The 19,212-nt window shown below is 41.4% G+C and overlaps 1 protein-coding gene across 6 annotated transcripts in view; it reads left to right on the top strand.

Moving 5' to 3' along the window:
• Positions 1-19,212, top strand: part of LOC1274724 (uncharacterized) — a 129,690-nt gene that overhangs the window by 8,002 nt on the left and 102,476 nt on the right. For 5 of the 6 annotated variants that reach the window (XM_061642305.1, XM_061642304.1, XM_061642302.1 and 2 more), the window contains exon 2: positions 10,314-10,798. In XM_061642305.1, coding sequence (XP_061498289.1) covers positions 10,711-10,798 — 88 coding nt within the window. In that variant the 5' untranslated portion in view covers positions 10,314-10,710. The remainder of the gene's footprint in view (positions 1-10,313; positions 10,799-19,212) is intronic. The other variant, XM_061642303.1, reaches the window with a different exon arrangement.

Here is a 19,212-nt window from a genome sequence, read left to right as displayed (position 1 = left end):
TACCAGCCAGCAGGGTTCTTATCGATAACTCAGTGCAATTTATTTGCAAAACTTTCTCTAATGTTACTGCTGTTTTAAAATAGTTTCGTTAGTGTTGGCCTGTGGGTGAGCGGTTCCGAGTGTCGGTCATGGTACGGGAAAGGAAGAGAAATTGGGGTCGAGTGTAGTTAGTTAGCTGTAGTCAGACATTAAGCTGCGTCGTAAAAATGGGAAGGAAACATTTCAGCTCATTAAACTGCTGTACTTTGTTTGATGAGCAACAAAAAGGGTGTTGTAGTTAGGTGAAAAGTAAGCAAAAGAAAGGAACAGAGAGAGAGAGAGAGAGAGAGAGAGAGAGAGAGAGAGAGAGAAGCATAGGTAATAGAATGTTTCCGTAGTACACTGGTTATGGTTTGCGTTGATTAAACAGTAAGTTTGTGTTATGAGTCTACTCAGAACTGTACGCGTACATGTTTGTGCTATTAAAGGTCGAACCAGCCGACACTTACCTCTGCCGGATGTAGCAACGATTTGCAGATGAAAAATCCTCATCGTGTCCTGGCAATGTCGTAGCGGTGGTACAAATGCAAATTAAACCGAAATCATCGTAAACAGTGGGATAAAAAAAAAACACTGAAAGTATTCTTTCACTGTGCTGAATTTTCAGAAAACACCGCAACATAAACCGAAACGAAAGGGACGTTGGTCAGGACAATGGTCCATATAGGTTGGTGCGCTGTGCTCTCATTCCATTGCCGTACCATTACCGACGCCCCAGACGCATTCAACACATTCGTTCTGATTTTGGGCGGTTTACCGATGGCTTAAAGCGAGCCGAACAAGGGCACAGCACGTAAGAAACGGTGGAGCAACCGGGCCCAATCTGTCGCCCCGGCTGCCGTGTCGTGATGCTGTCTTCGGGATCACCCCCGGGGCCGCTCGATGGTATTTTCCATCGGCATTTGTAATGTATTCAAACGATAATGGAAAGTTATAATGCGATTAAAAAAGTTTACCACGTTCCCATTACCGACGGTGGTGCGCACCTATGGCAGGGCAGCATCCCCTAGCTGCGGGTAACTTTTCGGGTTTTGGGCCGGGATGGTGTGAATGGTGCTGTTGTTTGGTGGTTTGGTCAGCCTACGGTCAGTGTACTTTGGGGAGAAGTTTTTTTTTGTTGGTTTTGTTTGGTAGGATCGTTACTCATGTGCCATGTTCTCTGTTGGTGGTTTGAGTCAATCCCCTTCAGCCAGCTACTTGTCGAACCGTTGGCCGGAAACAACGGCAGCATGTCTGACTTTCGGATTTGGGTTGTTTTACGGCACTGATTGCGAAGGACATTAATACTGCTTAAGAACTACTGCTTGTCCAGGAGGTGCGATTGAGTGGGCAAGGGAGTCCCAGAAAGTCCTTACAACCTCGCTTGTTAATTGGAAATAAATTTGTCGTCACGAGACAAACGACCGGCTTAACAGGTTTGCACCACAGGTTGTGAGGTGTAGGTGTAGGCGAGATTTTCCGGACTTTGTTGTTTTTCCTTCCTCACACTGGCTACGATGATTGCTCACAGTTTTGCTGCCGTCCCAGAAACGTCAATGAGGGGCTGAACTTTCGTGTGAGCTGCGGGCTGTTTGGTGGAAAATAGGCACACGTGCGTACGGCTAGCAACTTTTCCCCATCAACCACCGTGCGACAATGGAAAACTGTTTTCCTTCTTGCTAGCTTGTCTGCTTCAAGCCATGCTGATATTTTGTTTTCTCAGAGGTGGTAACAACACAGCGAACACAGTGGCCCCTCCATCGGTTGTGTTGTTGTTTTCCTCAAAACGCCCTAACATTATATGCCTTTGCTTTATTATTCACCCCCAACCGAGCAACCCACTAACCGGGCCACTCACTTATACATACACACGCCCGTACTCACGTGAACACAGATTTGCATTGGTCGCGTGCAACGAGCTGCCAAATGCCCGTTTTCCCTGTCTGCCGTTCTTTTTCTTTACACATTACCTCACCATGACGCTAATGATTGTACGCGGAATGAGAAGTGGGCAGCAATATGTGTCTAGGTCTGTGTGTGTGTGTGTGGGGGGGGGGGAGGGAGGTGTTGCCAGTCTACTTGTTATCCAGCACACCTATCCAGCACCTCGGCCAGTCAGTTTTGGCATTCTCTGGGGGGAAATTTCCGTTTCCGCGCGCGTGACGCTACAGCTGGCGCAAAACTTTAACCAAGGGGTCGACGGGACTCGATAGATAGGCACGGGGCGTCAGCTGTCGTGCAAATGTGTTGCGAGTGAGCAAGCTACCGGGGTTTTCGGAAAGTTTTACCATCTTGAGCAGCAAATTATGTATTCGCGCTCGCGCCTACCTATTCCACAACCACTGGGAGGAACTCGCGCTGCGAGGAGGCGGTGGAATGAAGGTGGAAATGGTCATCCATGGGTGGAGATGAACCGTGTCCGTGGAAGGTACGAATATATAAAAAAAAACACAGAGCATACCGCTTGAAAACGGCGGGACAAGTTTGTGAGAAAATTCGGTAGTTCCGGGCTGTTCGGTCTCACCAACCCCGTCCGACCGGTTGGGTGGAAATTGTTGATTGATGTGTTAATTTTGCCCTTCGGCCAGCGGGGCCATTCGGGTAATATGATTTGTGTGTTGCGTGCGAAAGCGCCCGCACGGGTGCTTCGAACGGAAACTGTATTATAGCCTTCCGAGGGCAAAGGTATGTTTGCCAGGAAGGATATTGGAAGATACTGTAGACGAGGTGTGCACGAGGGATGAAGCGCCACAAATAACATGTTTCATAAAATGAGTTTCTGATTTAAAGCGCAAACACCTTCGCCATGAACCGTGAAATGCGATGGCTTTATCAAAGTATGGTCATTTTGGAGGCTTTATTATACGCTGATATTAAACTACTACTTGTAACGAAATATTCCAGCACTGTATTCCAATGCTTTAGACTACGATAGGTGTTTCGATTACTTTTATTAGTATGTTTGTTGTGACAACTGCGTTTACGTGTGCGAGATCCCACAACTTCTCGTCATTGTGTAAATTTATATGGTTCTACGACTGACATATGTCTACGTTGGGCTACTTTGCCGTCTTTTAGCAACAGCGGTTTCGATGGCGGTTGGAAAATAGGGTAAAATAGCCCCGAAATACGCGCTCTTGATCTCTTTGTACGCCACAACTGCAGAAGATAGGAATAAAACTAAATTTACTAAATTTTTAAATATCTACATTTTTCTCCTTTTTCTTTTGTATTTTGAAATATTATTTTTCTCCATGTTCGTCAATTCGTACAACTTAATAACATGCCCGTCATGGGTTCAAGCCTCATATGTATCAACTTTCCGTAGCCGTAAGGACAGACTATCTGGTTGTGTGGTACTGAATAAGTTTCGAAAGTCTGTACATGTCGGCATGTGTTGTGTTGCGGTAGTTGTCCATCGTAAAATTAATGATGTTTACGACGATGGAATCTAGAAACCTCAAAATAGGCCAATCAACTTATCCATGTCTAAAAGACTCTCAACCTGGGAAGTATAGTACAATACGAATGTCCACCGGAGGCTTACAGGGTTTACCAGTCCAATAAACAACTGTCCACTTTTTAACGTTTTTAACGCGTTTTTAACAATAGTCGTTTTGAATAGACACCGTTGTCTACCACTTGCTCACACGTCAGATGGTGTAAGCTACTCTGTCCAATTCAACAACACAATTTTTGCCTTCGAATGCACAACGGTCGGATTCGGCACAGTTTCTTGTGGTTGTTGTATTGGTAAGTGCTATTTTGTAATGCCGTCATGGCAGTTCACTTGTATGTGTATCACATTAAAAATTGGCTCTTTAATAGTTCGAAGCAAAATAAAGCAAAATGATTTTTATACGAAAAAAAAGAAAAAAAAATCTATACAACCCAATTAAAACTGGAATCACTGACTAGCACTGACTCCTCCCTGAATGGAAAAGTAAGTCCTCCCTGAATGGAAAAATAGACACCCTCACTGATAGCTGATGCATCCTGGGTGACGTCTGGAAGCTCGACTACCTCATGTTGTTGCGGCATGTGTTGCCTGTTCCTGTGCTGAGGTCGTACCTGCTCTCTGCGTTCCGGCTGGGCTGAATTGTACTCCCTTTACATCTGTGTCTGAGAGTTACACATGAATGACATTTTTATGATCTACACTAGTGATGGGTAAAGTTGGCAATAATCCGGAGTCGACTCCGATAATTTCAGAACCGACTCCGGAAGGTACGTCCGCCCAGCATTATCCGGAGTCGTTTGTCCCGAGTTGTCTGGACTCGTTCGGAATCGGAGTCGTCCAGAGTCGTTCGGAGTCGTCTGGAGTTGTTTGGAGTCGTTAGGAGTCGTATTTGTCAGGAGACGTCCAGAGTCGTCCGGAGTCGTCTGGAATCGTCTGGGGTCGTCCGGAATCGGTTGGAGTTGGAGTCGACCATCGAAACAAAGACCTGTTTGCACAGTACACTCCTGTCGACTTCAGACGACTCCGACTCTGCACGACTCCCGACGACTTCCAACGACTCCGAACGATTCCGAACGACTTCGACTCTGAGTGCAACTAGTAGGTTCGAATTTTGCCGGAATCAGAATCGGAATAACATTAGCCGGAGTCAAGTCGGAGTCGTGGGTGCGCACCAAAGAGCACATCACTAATCTACACAAGATGCCGAGATCTTAATGAACTTACAAAGTCGATGGTATATGTATGAGATCTTCGCTGGAGAACTTTGGATGGTTTGATGACCGATGACTAGATGACCGAAAAAAAGAGTCGATTAGGGAGAAGTACGGCAATGTTCGCTAACGAAGGTTGCTCAGGATAACTGCTGATCAGCTGTTTGAGAGCAGACGCGATCGTGACAGTAGCTTTAGTTTAACTACACAAAAGACCAATAGTTAACTGGTTGATGAAAATACTACATGCTTCTTTATATGTGTTCCATGTACCTCAGTATAAGAGAGATTAATTTAAACAATCAAATTCGCCGTCTAAATTTAAGCTGCGCTGTGTTCTGAAAACAGACAAAAAAGTAAATATAGTAACTTACTTGAAGTGAGTAAAGGCATAAAATGGCACTTTAACATTGGACTTAAAGCATTGCTGCCGAGATAGACCGGAATGTCAATCCGAAAGCCAACGGATCTAACGTCAAGCCGACCTGCTCGATGGGTATGTGCGTGCGATTTATGGTAGGAAATAATATAAAATCCTTTTTCCGCAAGAACCGTTGTGCCGATTGTTTCCTTCTTCAATCGTATGGCTTATCGTGCTGGCTGTGCTTTCCTAAGCGGGACGGTCGCCACGATTCAACCTTTTACACACGCATACGGGCTGACGCCCGAAGAAACCAAACGATGGTGGGCTGTTAAGTAGGATTACTGGAGACATTTTGCTCGCTCTGATGTGAAGTGTGCATGTAGCTTAGTGGCGGTAACGTGAGAGTAGCCTTGTCCAACCAACTCAAGGCCTGTATGTTGGGATCGCTTTCGACCAGTGCCCAAGTGGAGGAAGCTTATTTGTCATCTAGCATGTCGAAAGTTTACTTGTACATGTGCCTGTGTGTGTGAGAGTGTATGTGCTCCATTAGCCGGGACGATTGCGTTGATAGGGAATTAAGTGATGTAGATGACGTGGTGGGTCGTTGGAAGATAATCAGTTCATCTAGTAGACTCTCGGCCACCGTGAGGAGCTTGTTCGTTGACTTTCTTAGGAAGCGTCCGATTTGCTGTCCAACTTATTAATGTACTTGTGGCACTGTTGGTAGCTATATAAGTCACGTTAAACATAAAAATAATATTTGAGAGTGCCACTAACTAACTTGTGAGTCGAGCAGAGTTCACAGCTAAGTTGGTTACATTACTTGAACAAAATAAAATGTAACGTTCCTAATTAGAATGAAACAAGCCTAGCCAAGCCATGCCTGTGACTTACGAATCTCTGCATTTTAATAATGAGACCTTATCATTACACCATTGAAATTTTAGCTTTTTTTATCGTACAGTTCGCCCCTTTCTCAACATTCATGAAGCATACAAAAGGGTACAAATGTCTTCCTTTTTTGTTTACTGCACGCAGGAGTTGCGCAATGTTTCCTGTGCGCTGGTGATTTTCAATTGCAGCAGACAGCGATTCCGTCGACTGTTTTCTATACACAGCTCACGGTGCCGCTGCCGCTTTTGTCCACAAAATGGAGCTATGCCTACATTGTCAAGTGGAATTATGACTCTCGAGCACAAAACAAGAGCCGTCAACATGCACCCACTTCATCTAGCGTTTCAGGCAGTATTTTTCGCTTCCGACGCTGTTCGCTTTACCGGATGCCAGTCAGGAGTTTCCTTTGCTCGTTCGTATTTATTTTTTGCTTCTTTCCCCTTCCCCTTGTGTTCTCTCTCAAGCATCCACCGGTACATATTAGCAGGCTCGACTGTAGGCCTTGAGCAAAAGTTGCAGCCAGTAGCACATGCTTTATTCCGTCTGTTGTCTGCAGATAATTGGAGCAATATGAACTCTGGTGGCTTGCGGGGGTCGCTGGGCGAACGAGCGGACGAGAAGTGTATTTATCTCGCATCCCGTGTTATTCTGTTCGAGGGTTCACATTCGGCAGCAGTGGCTTGAATGGTGTGCAGGACATCGAACCCCTTTGCTGGCAAAAAGGCTGGAAGCGATTGCGTCGGTACCGAGGAGCGTATTTGCATGTCGCTGGCAGTGCATCGGGCGTAGGGAAAATGATGCTTGCAAGAGACAGGCAGCTTTTACTGCTTCTGTCATGCATTCGAGGCAGCTTGTGCAGATACAAACACATCCAAACACACACACACAGACTTGAGTCATGCATGGGTACCGAAACGCGAAAGCGTCAAAGATCGAGTCTTATTTGGCGCCCTTTACTACGTGCAGCTGGCAAAAGTAGTGCAGAACTGTATCCTGGTTGATGTGGGGCACTGGGAAGGTGAGCGTTTGTGGAAGAAACATTCTATCCTGTCTACGATGCGAGGGCTGCAGGCGTTTTGCGTATGCAATCCCGTACACCTGTTACCTGTGCCGACGAGTGGTTGGGAAAACAGGTTTAGGATTTCCAACTATTCGTCTTCTAGCCGTCCCTGTTTGTGGTCGCAGATGGATATGCGGCCCAATGCGTCACAACAACAGGGACCGAAACAAAATGAGGGAGAGAAGGAGAGAGGAGAGGGAAAAAAGTGCCCTCAAATTCCGTCTACCATTCACAGCTCCTTCATCCCCGTTTGAACTGACGCACATGAGCACGTGCTGGGCAGAAAACAAGACGCTGCTCACAACAAAGTGATAAACAAAATATTGTCCTCGGGCGCACCTCGGGGATTGAGAAGTATTTTTGCGAACCCGTAATAGGACGCGACCGACGTTGCTATGGCGTGGGTGAAATCACTGTTTTCTTTCGATTTCCTGCTGAGCAAGGTCCAGGATGTGCTTATTTTTCATTGCAGCCTTAGTAGAAGAACAGAGGATAAATAATGTATGTTGAGTACAGTGTTCCGTTTTGATTTATGTAGTATTGAAAACACAAGCAAGAAAAACGAAAACAAACATAAATAAACCGAACATTTTAACGCATCACTGAAACCCCCCAACAGCGAAAGGAAAAATGTTAAACTTTTTACTTTAATGATGTATATTTTCTAAAACATTCTCTAAATCAACATCCTCTATATGAAAATATAGTAGCTTACCTTAAAATGATTTAATAGTTCAGTAAAATGTTTCTCATTTTCACTACCAATTTCATTATATGCAAATAGGGTGTTACTTACGATACATATATAATAGCTGCATGTGAAACCAGCTCACTGCAAAACACAATATGAAAAAGTTTTCAGAGTAAAGCTAGTGATTTTATCCAATACAAGTATGTTACAGTTTTTTCGCATATATGTTTTGGCGTGTCATCCATAAAGATTATGCTTCGATGGCTTTACTCAACGATAGAAGGTTTGTAATTTGTAAAGGAATAAGCAAAAAGAAACTAAAACCAGTTTCCTATAAGTTCAATCCTATATAGACCAAACTAGATAGACTTATTGTATAGAATATGTAAAGGAATGTTCTAATGGTTACATCACCGGCTCTATGGATTGTTTCCAGTGTGGGATTCACACAAAAAATCGGATAAGCAGAATATAACACACCGACGCACAAAACACCACGAATACAGAAGAATCTATAAAACAATAACAGTTTATTAACAATTTAAAGAGTAAAAAGTGAGATAGAGTCGTTGCCATGTAATTTTGGTTCTAAGGCATCAATTTTTGACAGTGCGCATGTTTTGACTCTATCGCAAATATTTTTGCTTGTAAGTCATAAATTTTGACTCTTGTAGGAAACATTATAATTTTTTAAGGTATTTGAGCAGATATTCGCCAATTGCAATTTTCAATAACATAAAGAATACAAAAACCCTTTAATTTGACTGTTTTTTGAGAAAAAAAATGAAATTTTATAATTTATAAAGCAATTGTTTTTATAACAATTGTTTTATTTTAAATTCTATCAATGAAATTATTCACTGCTTAACTTCTTTTCAATGATTGTAGGTCATACAGTTTGAGAAAATACTTTAAATTTTGTAAATAACACCATTGACTCACAGTTAAAAATGTATGCCTTCGAGACAAAAATTGATGCGAACTCTGAAAAATTGTTGCATGCGAGTTAAAAATTGTGACACGATGTCAAAAATAGGTGAGTTAGAATCAAAGTTTTGCGGCAAGGACTGTGAAAATAAATACCTACTTTAAGCATACGGTAGAGCCGTTCCTTCTGAATAAAAAATACTTACTTTTTTAATTTTTACACAAGGATAATTTTAGTATCCGGACCAGTGTGACGTGTGACTCATGATAAATTCCAAGTATTATACTGCTTCCGCTTCATGGATTAAATGAAAAGAGTAACCTTGCACTGCAATGTTCCACTCTTTCCGTTCGCTAAGGTTGTTCCACTAGTGGTCGTAAACTGAACAGGCCAACTCGCTTTAGAATACTGCAAAATTTTCCACACCCGTGAGCAAACAGGCCGTAAAAATGGAATAACCATCTTGCCGATTTCCGAGTTAAACTGTGGCCTGCGCAGCCTTTGCGTAGTAGAGGACGAGGCCCACAAAAGAAAGGCCTCACTCCTCTTCCTGCGAGCAACATAGCAAATAACATAGCAGTCCATCATTAATTTAATGTGCTCATTGTACACTGTGCAGATTCCTGGTGCATATTTCCTTCCTCTAGCTTTCCTCTGTTCGTAGTAACGTTTGCGTAGGTTTGTTGTGTTGGTTTTCGCTCGCTCACGATGTTTGTTTTTTTTATTCTCTTTCATTTTCTCCCCTACAGCATCGTCGAGCAAAAGAAGTCGCCCGTTCGGACCAGATTCAACCAAGCTAGCCACAGAGTCCTTCCCGGCACCGTGATTTTTCCGCCATTGGTTGTTGGTTGCGAGCGAAAATAAATACGACAACAACAGTACATTTGAGGAGAGCAAAACAAAATCTCGATTACTGCTAATAGTGGATAGTACCTCCGACCTGCTGGCGAGGACGGACGACCGGAGCCACGAAAAACAATGGTTTGAAGTGGGAAATAAAAACAAAAGACCCCCACGACCCCACGCGCACAAACGTGTCGGAACATGGAAGAAAAACGGCTAGCAAAAAAGGGAAAACAGTACTAAAAGAGTACTTACAAAAACTGAATTGAACAAGAAAGCGGTAAAAGGAATGAAACACAACAGCAACGAAGAAAAAAAAGGCAACGTTCACGTACTGTTTCCCTTCTTTCTTTGGTCCTTTGCTTTAGATTGCCGCCTGGTTTTATCTGTCTGGCGGAACAGACCACGTCGCACGAAGAAGGGAACCGTTTCCTTTTGGGTTTCATGTTTTTTGTCTTTTCTTTTGGTTATCATTTATTTGCATCAGCACACTCTTTTCCGTAGCTTTTAAAAATCCAACCGTGCGCAGATTTTTTGTGTCTACGTACGAACCTAACTGAACGGAAAAGCCAGGCTGTTTATGGTGCAGCCATCTCACACACCGAGTCAAGTGATGGCGGTGCTCGACTCAAAATAATCCTTCACGACAAATAGGCAATAACAAGCCATCACAATGTCGCTACCGTAAACAACAACAACATCCTTCTCGCCCAAATAAGGACCTAGATGGGGCGGGATTACGCTAATAAACCTTCTAAGCTGGTTTTCATTAATTATCTGTTGGTAATCTAGATCTGCTGTTTGTTGTTTTCATGCAATGCTAAATATGACTTTCTTTTCCCAGCAAAGCGTTCCAATGCTACGTGCTGTATTGTGCAGGGAAATTAAAATCATCCGACTAAAAAACTCTCCACAAACAATCAGCCAATCGCGTTGGTGTGGTGAAACCATTATGAACGTGTTCGTGTATTGCAGAGAGACAATTGAGGAGAGTGAATATTAGTGAATTACGGTGAGTGTTAGAGTGTAGTGAATTTGTGTGAATTCAGATTCGTGAAAAGCAGTCGTTGTGAATTTCATTGTTGTCACATACTGTGTGTTGTTTCGGTGAATTGCTGTGTGTGAGATCGTGTACCATAAGTGAGGTCTGCGAATAGAAAAGCTGGCAAGAATTAATGTGCGTATACGCTAATAGCAGATTATAGCAGTGCTGTTGAAGGTAAAATCCAATCCAGTTGACGATGTGGCTGTTTGGATTTATGTTGATCGCCATCGTGTGTGCCGCCAAGTGCACGGAGGCAGACATTTCGGTGGAGGCAGCATTTCAAGGTAAGTGAAGCATTACCAACGCTTTAATTATTTTTTTTTTAATTTAAAGGGAACAGTGTTATCGTAGAATGTAGAATCGCATTTTTAAAATGATTGTGTATTATATCTGTCATAACTGTGTTCGAGAAAGGTAAAAGGTGGGTAAAGGTAAAAAGTAATTTATTAAATAAAGGGCCCTTTTCCCTTTTACGATCGCAGGCTAGAAGTTTAGCCTGTCAGCTGTTTGCAATGTATAGTAGTTTTCGAGCAGCAATCAAAGTGGGTGTAATATACAGGTGGGTTTTTCCCAAGGTTGGTTTGTTTCGCTTCTGCTGGGCGACATTGTGGGAGACATCTATCAATCATTGTATGCAAATTTCCAAAGTGTATATAGATCCGGTGGCCTCATAGCCTGTTTATATAACTAAAGTTTCTTTTTGACAAGACGGGTGAAAACTTTTGCTCTAAAAGGCGTTCTTCAAATACAAAACATTCTTTAAATTTTCATTTTATTCACAAAAAGTTCTTCAAACGAGAGATTTACTGCTAATTGTAAGCTCAATCAAATCTGAATGACTTTACGTCCATTTTTGTTCGATACAACAATCATTCGATGTGAAGACCAATGTCTGCTACGTATGTGCTGCTATTAAAAACTATCCATTCATACGGAAAATCGTTTCACCCGTTCTGTCAAAAAGAGCTTTTTTTTATTAAAAATTAGTTGTCAAACTATATGGGACGGGTTCACCACATGTTCTACATACACTTTGATTCTAGATTCCACCATCTGATCTCTTTAATACACCTTGGGATGAATGAAAAAACACGATCTGTTTTGACATTTTTTCGAGCAGGTACTCGAATCTAATTCTAGCTTTGAGGTTTAAAAAATCAAGGCTGGAAATCGCAGGCTGTTTTTGTGTGTTGTTTTGTATGGAGTGTTGACATGATTTCAGCTGCCAACTGTCTAACTTTATATGAAAAAGTTAGTATCGTGAAAGGCCCAAATGTCATAATCTCGATACCCTAATTGGAATGATATGTTTGTTTGTACATGTTCTCAGAAACAAACATGTTTCTTGTTTTTATTCACTTAATTGTAGCATATTCAGAATCCTAGAAAAAAAATCAAGGAATAGGTGTGGTTTACTGAATACCATTCATGTAAGAAGTATGATATAGGAAATCTAGCATTAAATTGATTTCAAATGGAATAGTTTTTAACCGTACACAGGCTGGAAAGCATCGATTCAACCTAACTTCTTGTCACGAGTAGTAGTTGCAAAACTAAACTTGTGCTTACATTTTCCCACCATAAAATCGAATAAATTTCTAACGATTTTCAATGAGTTTTTAATCATTGTTGGTTTTGCAATCCGTAATCAAGAAAGGTAATAAAAATTAGGCTCAATATTTTAACCATTGCTCTTGCACCATAATCCTCAGCCCTATAAATAATGCAGAGAAAAATGTGCCATCGGTCGAGCCTGTGCTCCAGCCCCTGCAAGAGCACCATAATGTACACTTTGCTTTCAGTAGAGCTCTGCATCGAGATACTGAAATCCCATGTCGACACAAGCGATGCCCTCTGCGGTATGCTAAAAGCACTCGATGCAATGGAACCGGTCGACCCCTTGGCAGCCGGGAAAGGCAAATGCAATCTGGCCAAACGCCACAAATGGCGAACGGCTCTCTGCTTGCCCTTCAATCGTGGTTGGACGAAGAAAATCGTTTGTTCTCTCAAAGGTTGTGGAAATTTCTTCGATGTCGCACGTTTAGTTCGGTCTTTCTCTGTGTATGAAAGTGTGTTTGCATGCTTGGCAAGATGCTGTGAACTGCAGACCGTCTGTCCCGGGCAGCTGTTGGGTGCTGACTCGGTGCCAAGCAGTATATTGAATATTAATCGAGGGCCAATATTTATGAGAATACGCCAGCGAACAGGGTACTGTGCTTTGGTGTACGAGTGATGATTTTAATTTCATTTTGATAGGCATGCCGCTTCGAACTGGAGCGGTTATTGTTTTCCATTGCGTTGCTGCTGTGGAATGGAATAGTTTGGCTGTCAGGGCTAAAGGTTTTAGGGACAGCTCTTTATTTATATTATTTCTATATTTGTTGGTCTGGCGTACGGCCAGACAGCTCACCTGGATCCGTTGTAGTTGTCAAACGGATAGGTGCTTTGCTGTTTGGGCACAATGTGACACGATTGAAGGTCGGAAACTTTGCGCCGTAAATTTGATTACCTTGAGCCTATTTCAATCAAGCAATGGCATTGGAACATGTGTTTGTTGTGTGAAAATATATGTATATGTGTATGCATGTATTTATGTGTGTATTTGTATCCATGGAATAAAAGTACAAGTCATTTAATTCAATTAAGAGTTTCAACCTATCATGTACGCCCATTTGTTTCTTAGGAAAGCAAATGAAAGGTACATTGAACTATTGCTCACTAGACATAATATTAGTAATAGGAAGAAATAAAAGTGGATCCATAAATATCCCACATTCATTTTAATCATCTCAAAAATTATTGAATGAACCCAGGAGCTATGTGATTAAAATTCGTTTTCTTTCTTTATTCGGTCAATTGAACGTGAGGAAATTAAGCATGTATGAAGTTTCAACACAATGAAAAACTCCCCAGTGCAAATAAAAATACTGCTACAAGTAACGCAAGGAAACGTTGTTCCACGGATGGTCCGGACTAAAGTACGCGAAGAAAAAAGTTAAACAAGCACAACCAAAAAGCTCGTCGGAAAGCTGAGTAAAAGAAAAGCCTAGCTGTATAATTAATGAACGCGCGTGCGAGACTGGCACCGTGTGTTGAAGCTATTTTTGGCTTTGGCCAACAGTGTGGTCTTGTTTGTTTTGTGCTTGCACTTTTATACCTTAATTGAAGCCCTTAAATGAAGCTGAATTAATGTGGAAGCTTTCTTTCATGGTAATCTGAATCATCTGAATGGTGAATTTTGATTTATCAAATTAAGAGTAAAATGCTCATCTGATAAATAAGAATGGATGAATACTATTTTATTTTACTTTTTTGTATCATAAAGCTAAGGAATGCCATTTTTTCATAACGCATAGTTTTGTATACTATTAAATTTAAAACTTAAACGTTTATGAAAAAAACTTTTTCCGATATATTTTCCGAATATTTTCGAAATATTTTCCAAATTCCGGTATCGTTAAATAACAACATTAAATAAAAAAATCTAGAACTAATCCGGAGCACAAATTGTTCGTTTTTATCGAAATGTTATAACAATGTATGTTTCAGAATAGTTTAATTAAGAAAATATAGTGATTGTTTGTGTTGTATCCATCAATTTTAGAAAATATATCAAAATTATGTGAAGAAATTCAGCTTTCAAATTTCTCAAATCAACTGATCACAAACGCATTACTGTTGAAGTAAGGTTGCGCAACAAATTGGTATTTTTTCGACAATGAATGTACGCAATCGATAGAAAGCTGGTACGGACCATGCCTTCAAACATTCGATACGTATTTTGTTCGTTTCAAATGTCACCAATAGTGCAGCGATTGTGTAACGAATGTGTGTAGATCTGTCGCCATGTCAGGTGAACAGGTAATTTAGATGGTTGATTGGCAGAAAACGACATGAAATAAAAACCGAACACGGTACACCGGTAAAGGTCACATTACTGAACCAGGATGCGTGCACAACGAGAACAAAATAATGCAGAGTAATGGGACACCTTTGGGCTAGCCTGGGACTGTGTGTGTGCGGAAGGTGGTGAAATCAATCGTATGTACAGGAGAAATCCATTCTTCATCTACCATTGCGCATGTGGCTACCGACTGCTTGGAGCAATTCGATAGCCTTGGGTTGATGAAATTTTGTTTTCACAAGCGAAAAGAGTGGTATTTGCAGATACTTTTCCCGAGCTGCTACCAGTTAAAGAGTCTTCACGAATGTGAGCTTATAAAGTTTTCGTGTTGTTTAAGAATATGTTCTTTTGCTGGGAGTGATGAAGCACTAAAGTGGAGTAGTATTATTGTTATTACACTTGAAATAATAATTTGAGAAGTATGAAGTATTTAGATATACTTAGACAAAATTCCTCTCTAATTGAATTGTGTTTTATACAGATTCTTTGAATACTAATCCAATTTTGGAATGATGTTTAAAATCGGTTGATTATAATCAAAATGGAAAAAAATAATGGTTTGAGGTAACGCAGTATTCTTACTTCTTAGTATTTACAAACATCTACTAATATGATTTCCCGATGCTGATTGTTTCTAGAAACCAAACTCAGAGTTGCTTCCTATATCAAAGATATTAGCACAAAAAGTTGTGTTATGTGTGTTTCAGTGTTTGTGAATACATCTCTTCGTGAAGAAGTTTCAGTGGGCGGAAATCTCAGAGAAAAAGGTACACAGTGGCATCCGTCCCATGGGACCAGAGGGTGATTTTCCACCCATTAAGAAATGACGAATGGCACGGTTTCGAAGAAGGCATAGACATTTACAAAGCCAAACCGGTGGCAGTGGTTGAGTTTTCGATCTGGAGCACGAAAACATGAAAATAAAATGTAAGGTCGGTGGAAAAATTAGCCACACACAACAAACCCATTTTTCTAGCGATATTGGCAATCAGCGGGTTCGCATCAAACCGCCACGTACAATACAGGGTAGGAAAATTAATCCCAAATTGGATTAGGTGAAGCGAAATTGGATTGTTGATTGAAATTATTGCGCAAGTTGAGGAATGAGTTTTTACACATTTGAAGTTGGGACGGGAAGGTGTTGTAAAATAAATTTATGAAAATATAATAACGATTGAGCATTCATTTTTATTTCTGTGGGAAAAGTACGATAAAAAACTGCACACTGATTTATTGTACCGCTTGTGTTTGTTGATATAGTTATAAAAAGAATGTTCGATTGAACTGGGCTTGAGAGTGTTGTATTGAGAGCAAGTATAATCAAGGGTTTCGTTCGCAAGCATTTCAAAATAACTTAACAACTCATTTTTTGTACTTGATTTTTCTTTGGATGCCGAGGATGCAAACATATTTGGAACATATTTGTTTATCTTTTTTAAATTTTAAATATGGTAGAATGAAATACTATTTGTATGGCAACAGGTGAGCAGGAAGGTAATAAGTCTAAAACAATAGATCGCCCATCTGTTTTTATTAAACTTAAATTATATTACAATACACTTGACGGGGAATTGAAATTTAGCCACCCTGTGGAGCGTGCGGCTCCTTGTTATCATTTAGTTATTCCACTGTAAACACAATGAAGAAGAGTTTTTGCTTCTTTAAAACAAACAATCAAATAGTTAACCTACTATTACCCAACCGAACAATTAACTCTGCAAAATGAAGTATGATGCAAACGAAGCTATGTTCGTTTCCTCTCATGTGCGTTGTAATATGTAATTGGTGACAAGAGCTGCAGTAATTGTTTCTGCTCATAGAACATCTTCATCGCTGCGCCCAAGAACACATACACTGGCCATACACTTGACGAAAGCAAACATTCGCTACCTCGTGCTACACGATGCCTATTACATAACTGCGTCGAGAATAGGTAATACCTGTGTGTTCGGTGTTGGAATGGATTCACCTCATTTCATTCTCTTTCAGCCTGCAAGCTTAAAGCACAACAAAAAACCCTCTCTCTGGTTTGGTACGTGACAGTATTCATTATTGAAATTTACACATGTTTCACCGCACCAAGCCCAGCACTCCCGGTGATTGTCGGTTCAGTTTCCCGAGCTCGACTCAGCCTCCGAAACTTCCGATATAGTCATTGGGCGCTTGTGCTGCCGTCGCCGCACTACTGCCGCTCCGCACCGCCACATGCGCTGTGGTTTTGTACATCAGTGTATCCCACCGACTTGCCCGTAGCCTCAAAATCGGTGTACCACACTATACTCCGCACCACGAAAGATAATTGGTGCTGCCACCGGAACCGGGTCAGCTCCGGGTACCGGATTGGGAGGGATGATTTCCGTCCCTACCGAAGGGCTTGCTGTTGTGTGCGTACAGAGCAAGCGAATGGCAATATATTGCGGTTTATTGGCGTTTGGCATTGCTGTTCGCTTACGTTACGATCTTTGAAGTGGAATTGATATTTTCTTTAACGCTAGTACATGCAGAAACACGCACACTTGCATTTGCAAATACACACTCACACACACACACACACACACACACACACACACACACACACACACACACACACACACACACACACACACACACACACACACACACACACACACACAAACAAAGGCACAGAGACAGTTCATTGCTGTTTCGCTAGAAGCCGTTTGCTGCGGCGTCATCGTAGTGGGAGACCTCGCAGTGTGGCGTTGCGTCTAATTAATTTAATCCCTCATCCTCATGCATAAATTATGCGATAACGAAGTAAATCAATTATTCTTCGTAATTATCTTTTGCAAAACGAGCGCTCTATAGGCAACACGTGAGACGATGCATGAGGATGTGCCAGGATATCTAATCGTCGTGATGGAAAATAAATTCTTCCCCTGAAATATGCGTTCACGCTGCTAAAATGATTGTAACTGAAGCAAAGATTGATAATGCTTCAATACAAACAAAACTGAAGCAATTTGTATATTATATTTGTTTGAGAATGTTTAAGATGTTAAGTGCAATATTATTCTCCTTGTTGTAAACAGCTATTTTCTCAACAAAAAAAAAACAAAATTCGAAATCCTTTGGAGTTTGGTCAAAGGTTTCTCTAATGAAAATTTGGACAACAGATCACATTTTAAGGGATTTCATACGAACCAGAGCTCAAATAATTCCCTTAATCTATGTGAAGGAATCATTTTATTTCGAGGAAAAAAAACACCTCTGCCCGGTTACTTTCCAATGCAGGGAAAGTTCACTACCCACACTTTACTTTGGTCTGGCGCTGCTGCGGGCGTAATTGAAATTCTTAAGCGACATGACAAAAATTTCTCGCGTATTCATCAGCACTCCAGTTGTTGCCGAGAGCGAAAAACTTTTGCACAAGAAGCATCCGGGAAAAGTGATGCCAGAAGCGATTACTTAAACGCTACTTGCGCGATGCGGGAGTGTTTGATGAAACCAGACGGAATCGGTACGCTGCAAAGGACAGAGGCTGGGGAAAACCTCAGCTATAGAGCTGTGAGATAGATGGTCGCTATCCTCTGTAGGTAGTGAGCTGTATGAGCGCTCGCTCCAAAGCTTCCAAACGGGCCCGAATCGGAGAGTGAGATTCGGAGATGAAAAATGAATGAAAAAACTAATTATCCATGTTTGGATAGCACCATCACCATTGCTAGCATCGTCAACGCGTAAGCGTACCCCGCATTCGTGGGACTGGAAAGAAACGAAAACGTGAAGAAGCACTTGGAAAATTGAGAGCACGTAATTTGTGCTGCTCTGCTGTGCGTTCGTGTATGTGGAACAATAAAAAGCCGCGGAAAACATGGTACGGTGTTGTGTTGATGTTGTTCCACTAACTTACAAAAAAAAAGAACCCTGCCTACCGTGCCGCCAAAAGAATCTGTTGGCAGATTTTGTGAGGGTGTACGGATGAATGAAATGCTGCTTGTTTGTTGAGTAATCGTTTCAAATTTGACGTATTTGATGTAAGCGTAGAATGGAGCCCACCTGCGGGATGAAGGCAACACGATGGTTTTAGCGTGCGTTATCTTCATGCTTGTGATATTGTACCGCTTGGTGTGGGTGGTTTTAGTAAAAACATATGCGCGTCACTTTGCCCAGACGCAAACGAAACCGGGCCAAGTGAGTGTAAACTGGCCATTCACGAAGGTTTGCAAGCTTCGTGGAAAAGAAAGTTGTTAATCTTTTTCCCGGTACTTTTCTTTAAACATCTTTTCCTGGAATTGTTTTTCTTCGCCTTCACAGGAGTTGGTGTTGGTGCCATGGCTTGGTTGGTTTGTGTGGTTTATGGTTCAAGCACTGCATGTTATCTGTTACGCGTGTGCGTATGATTATTTTTAGATCACAAATGGAGACGCATGGTAGTTTTTGGTGCGTCATGACAAACCACTTGTATTATTGGGTTTATTTCAGAATAAAAGAAACCGTTGGATACATCCTTTATTCAGAAACATCAATCCACCGTAATATGTGGATGTTTTTATGACATCATGTCGTAATCTGGTTTAAATGTGAACTATCCTTTTTTATATGCATGATCATACATGCAGTGCAAGGCGCTTCCAACTAATCAATAATATAATAATGGGGGCTTTTACGACAACAGCTAACTGATTATTTGGATTTTGACACTTGGCAGCTGAAATCGTGTAAACATTCGATACAAAACCACACTTAAAAAATATTTTCAGCCTAGATCGATTTAGCCTGAAAAATATGTAAATAAACGTCAATTTGTCCCAGGCGCGATAAGAAACTCATAAATGA

This window comes from Anopheles gambiae, chromosome 2 (assembly GCF_943734735.2).
Source record: "Anopheles gambiae chromosome 2, idAnoGambNW_F1_1, whole genome shotgun sequence".
In the NCBI taxonomy this organism is placed as follows: domain Eukaryota; kingdom Metazoa; phylum Arthropoda; class Insecta; order Diptera; family Culicidae; genus Anopheles; species Anopheles gambiae.
The sequence above is the reverse complement of the archived record's forward strand: the minus strand, read 5'-3'. Positions and strand labels throughout refer to the sequence as shown.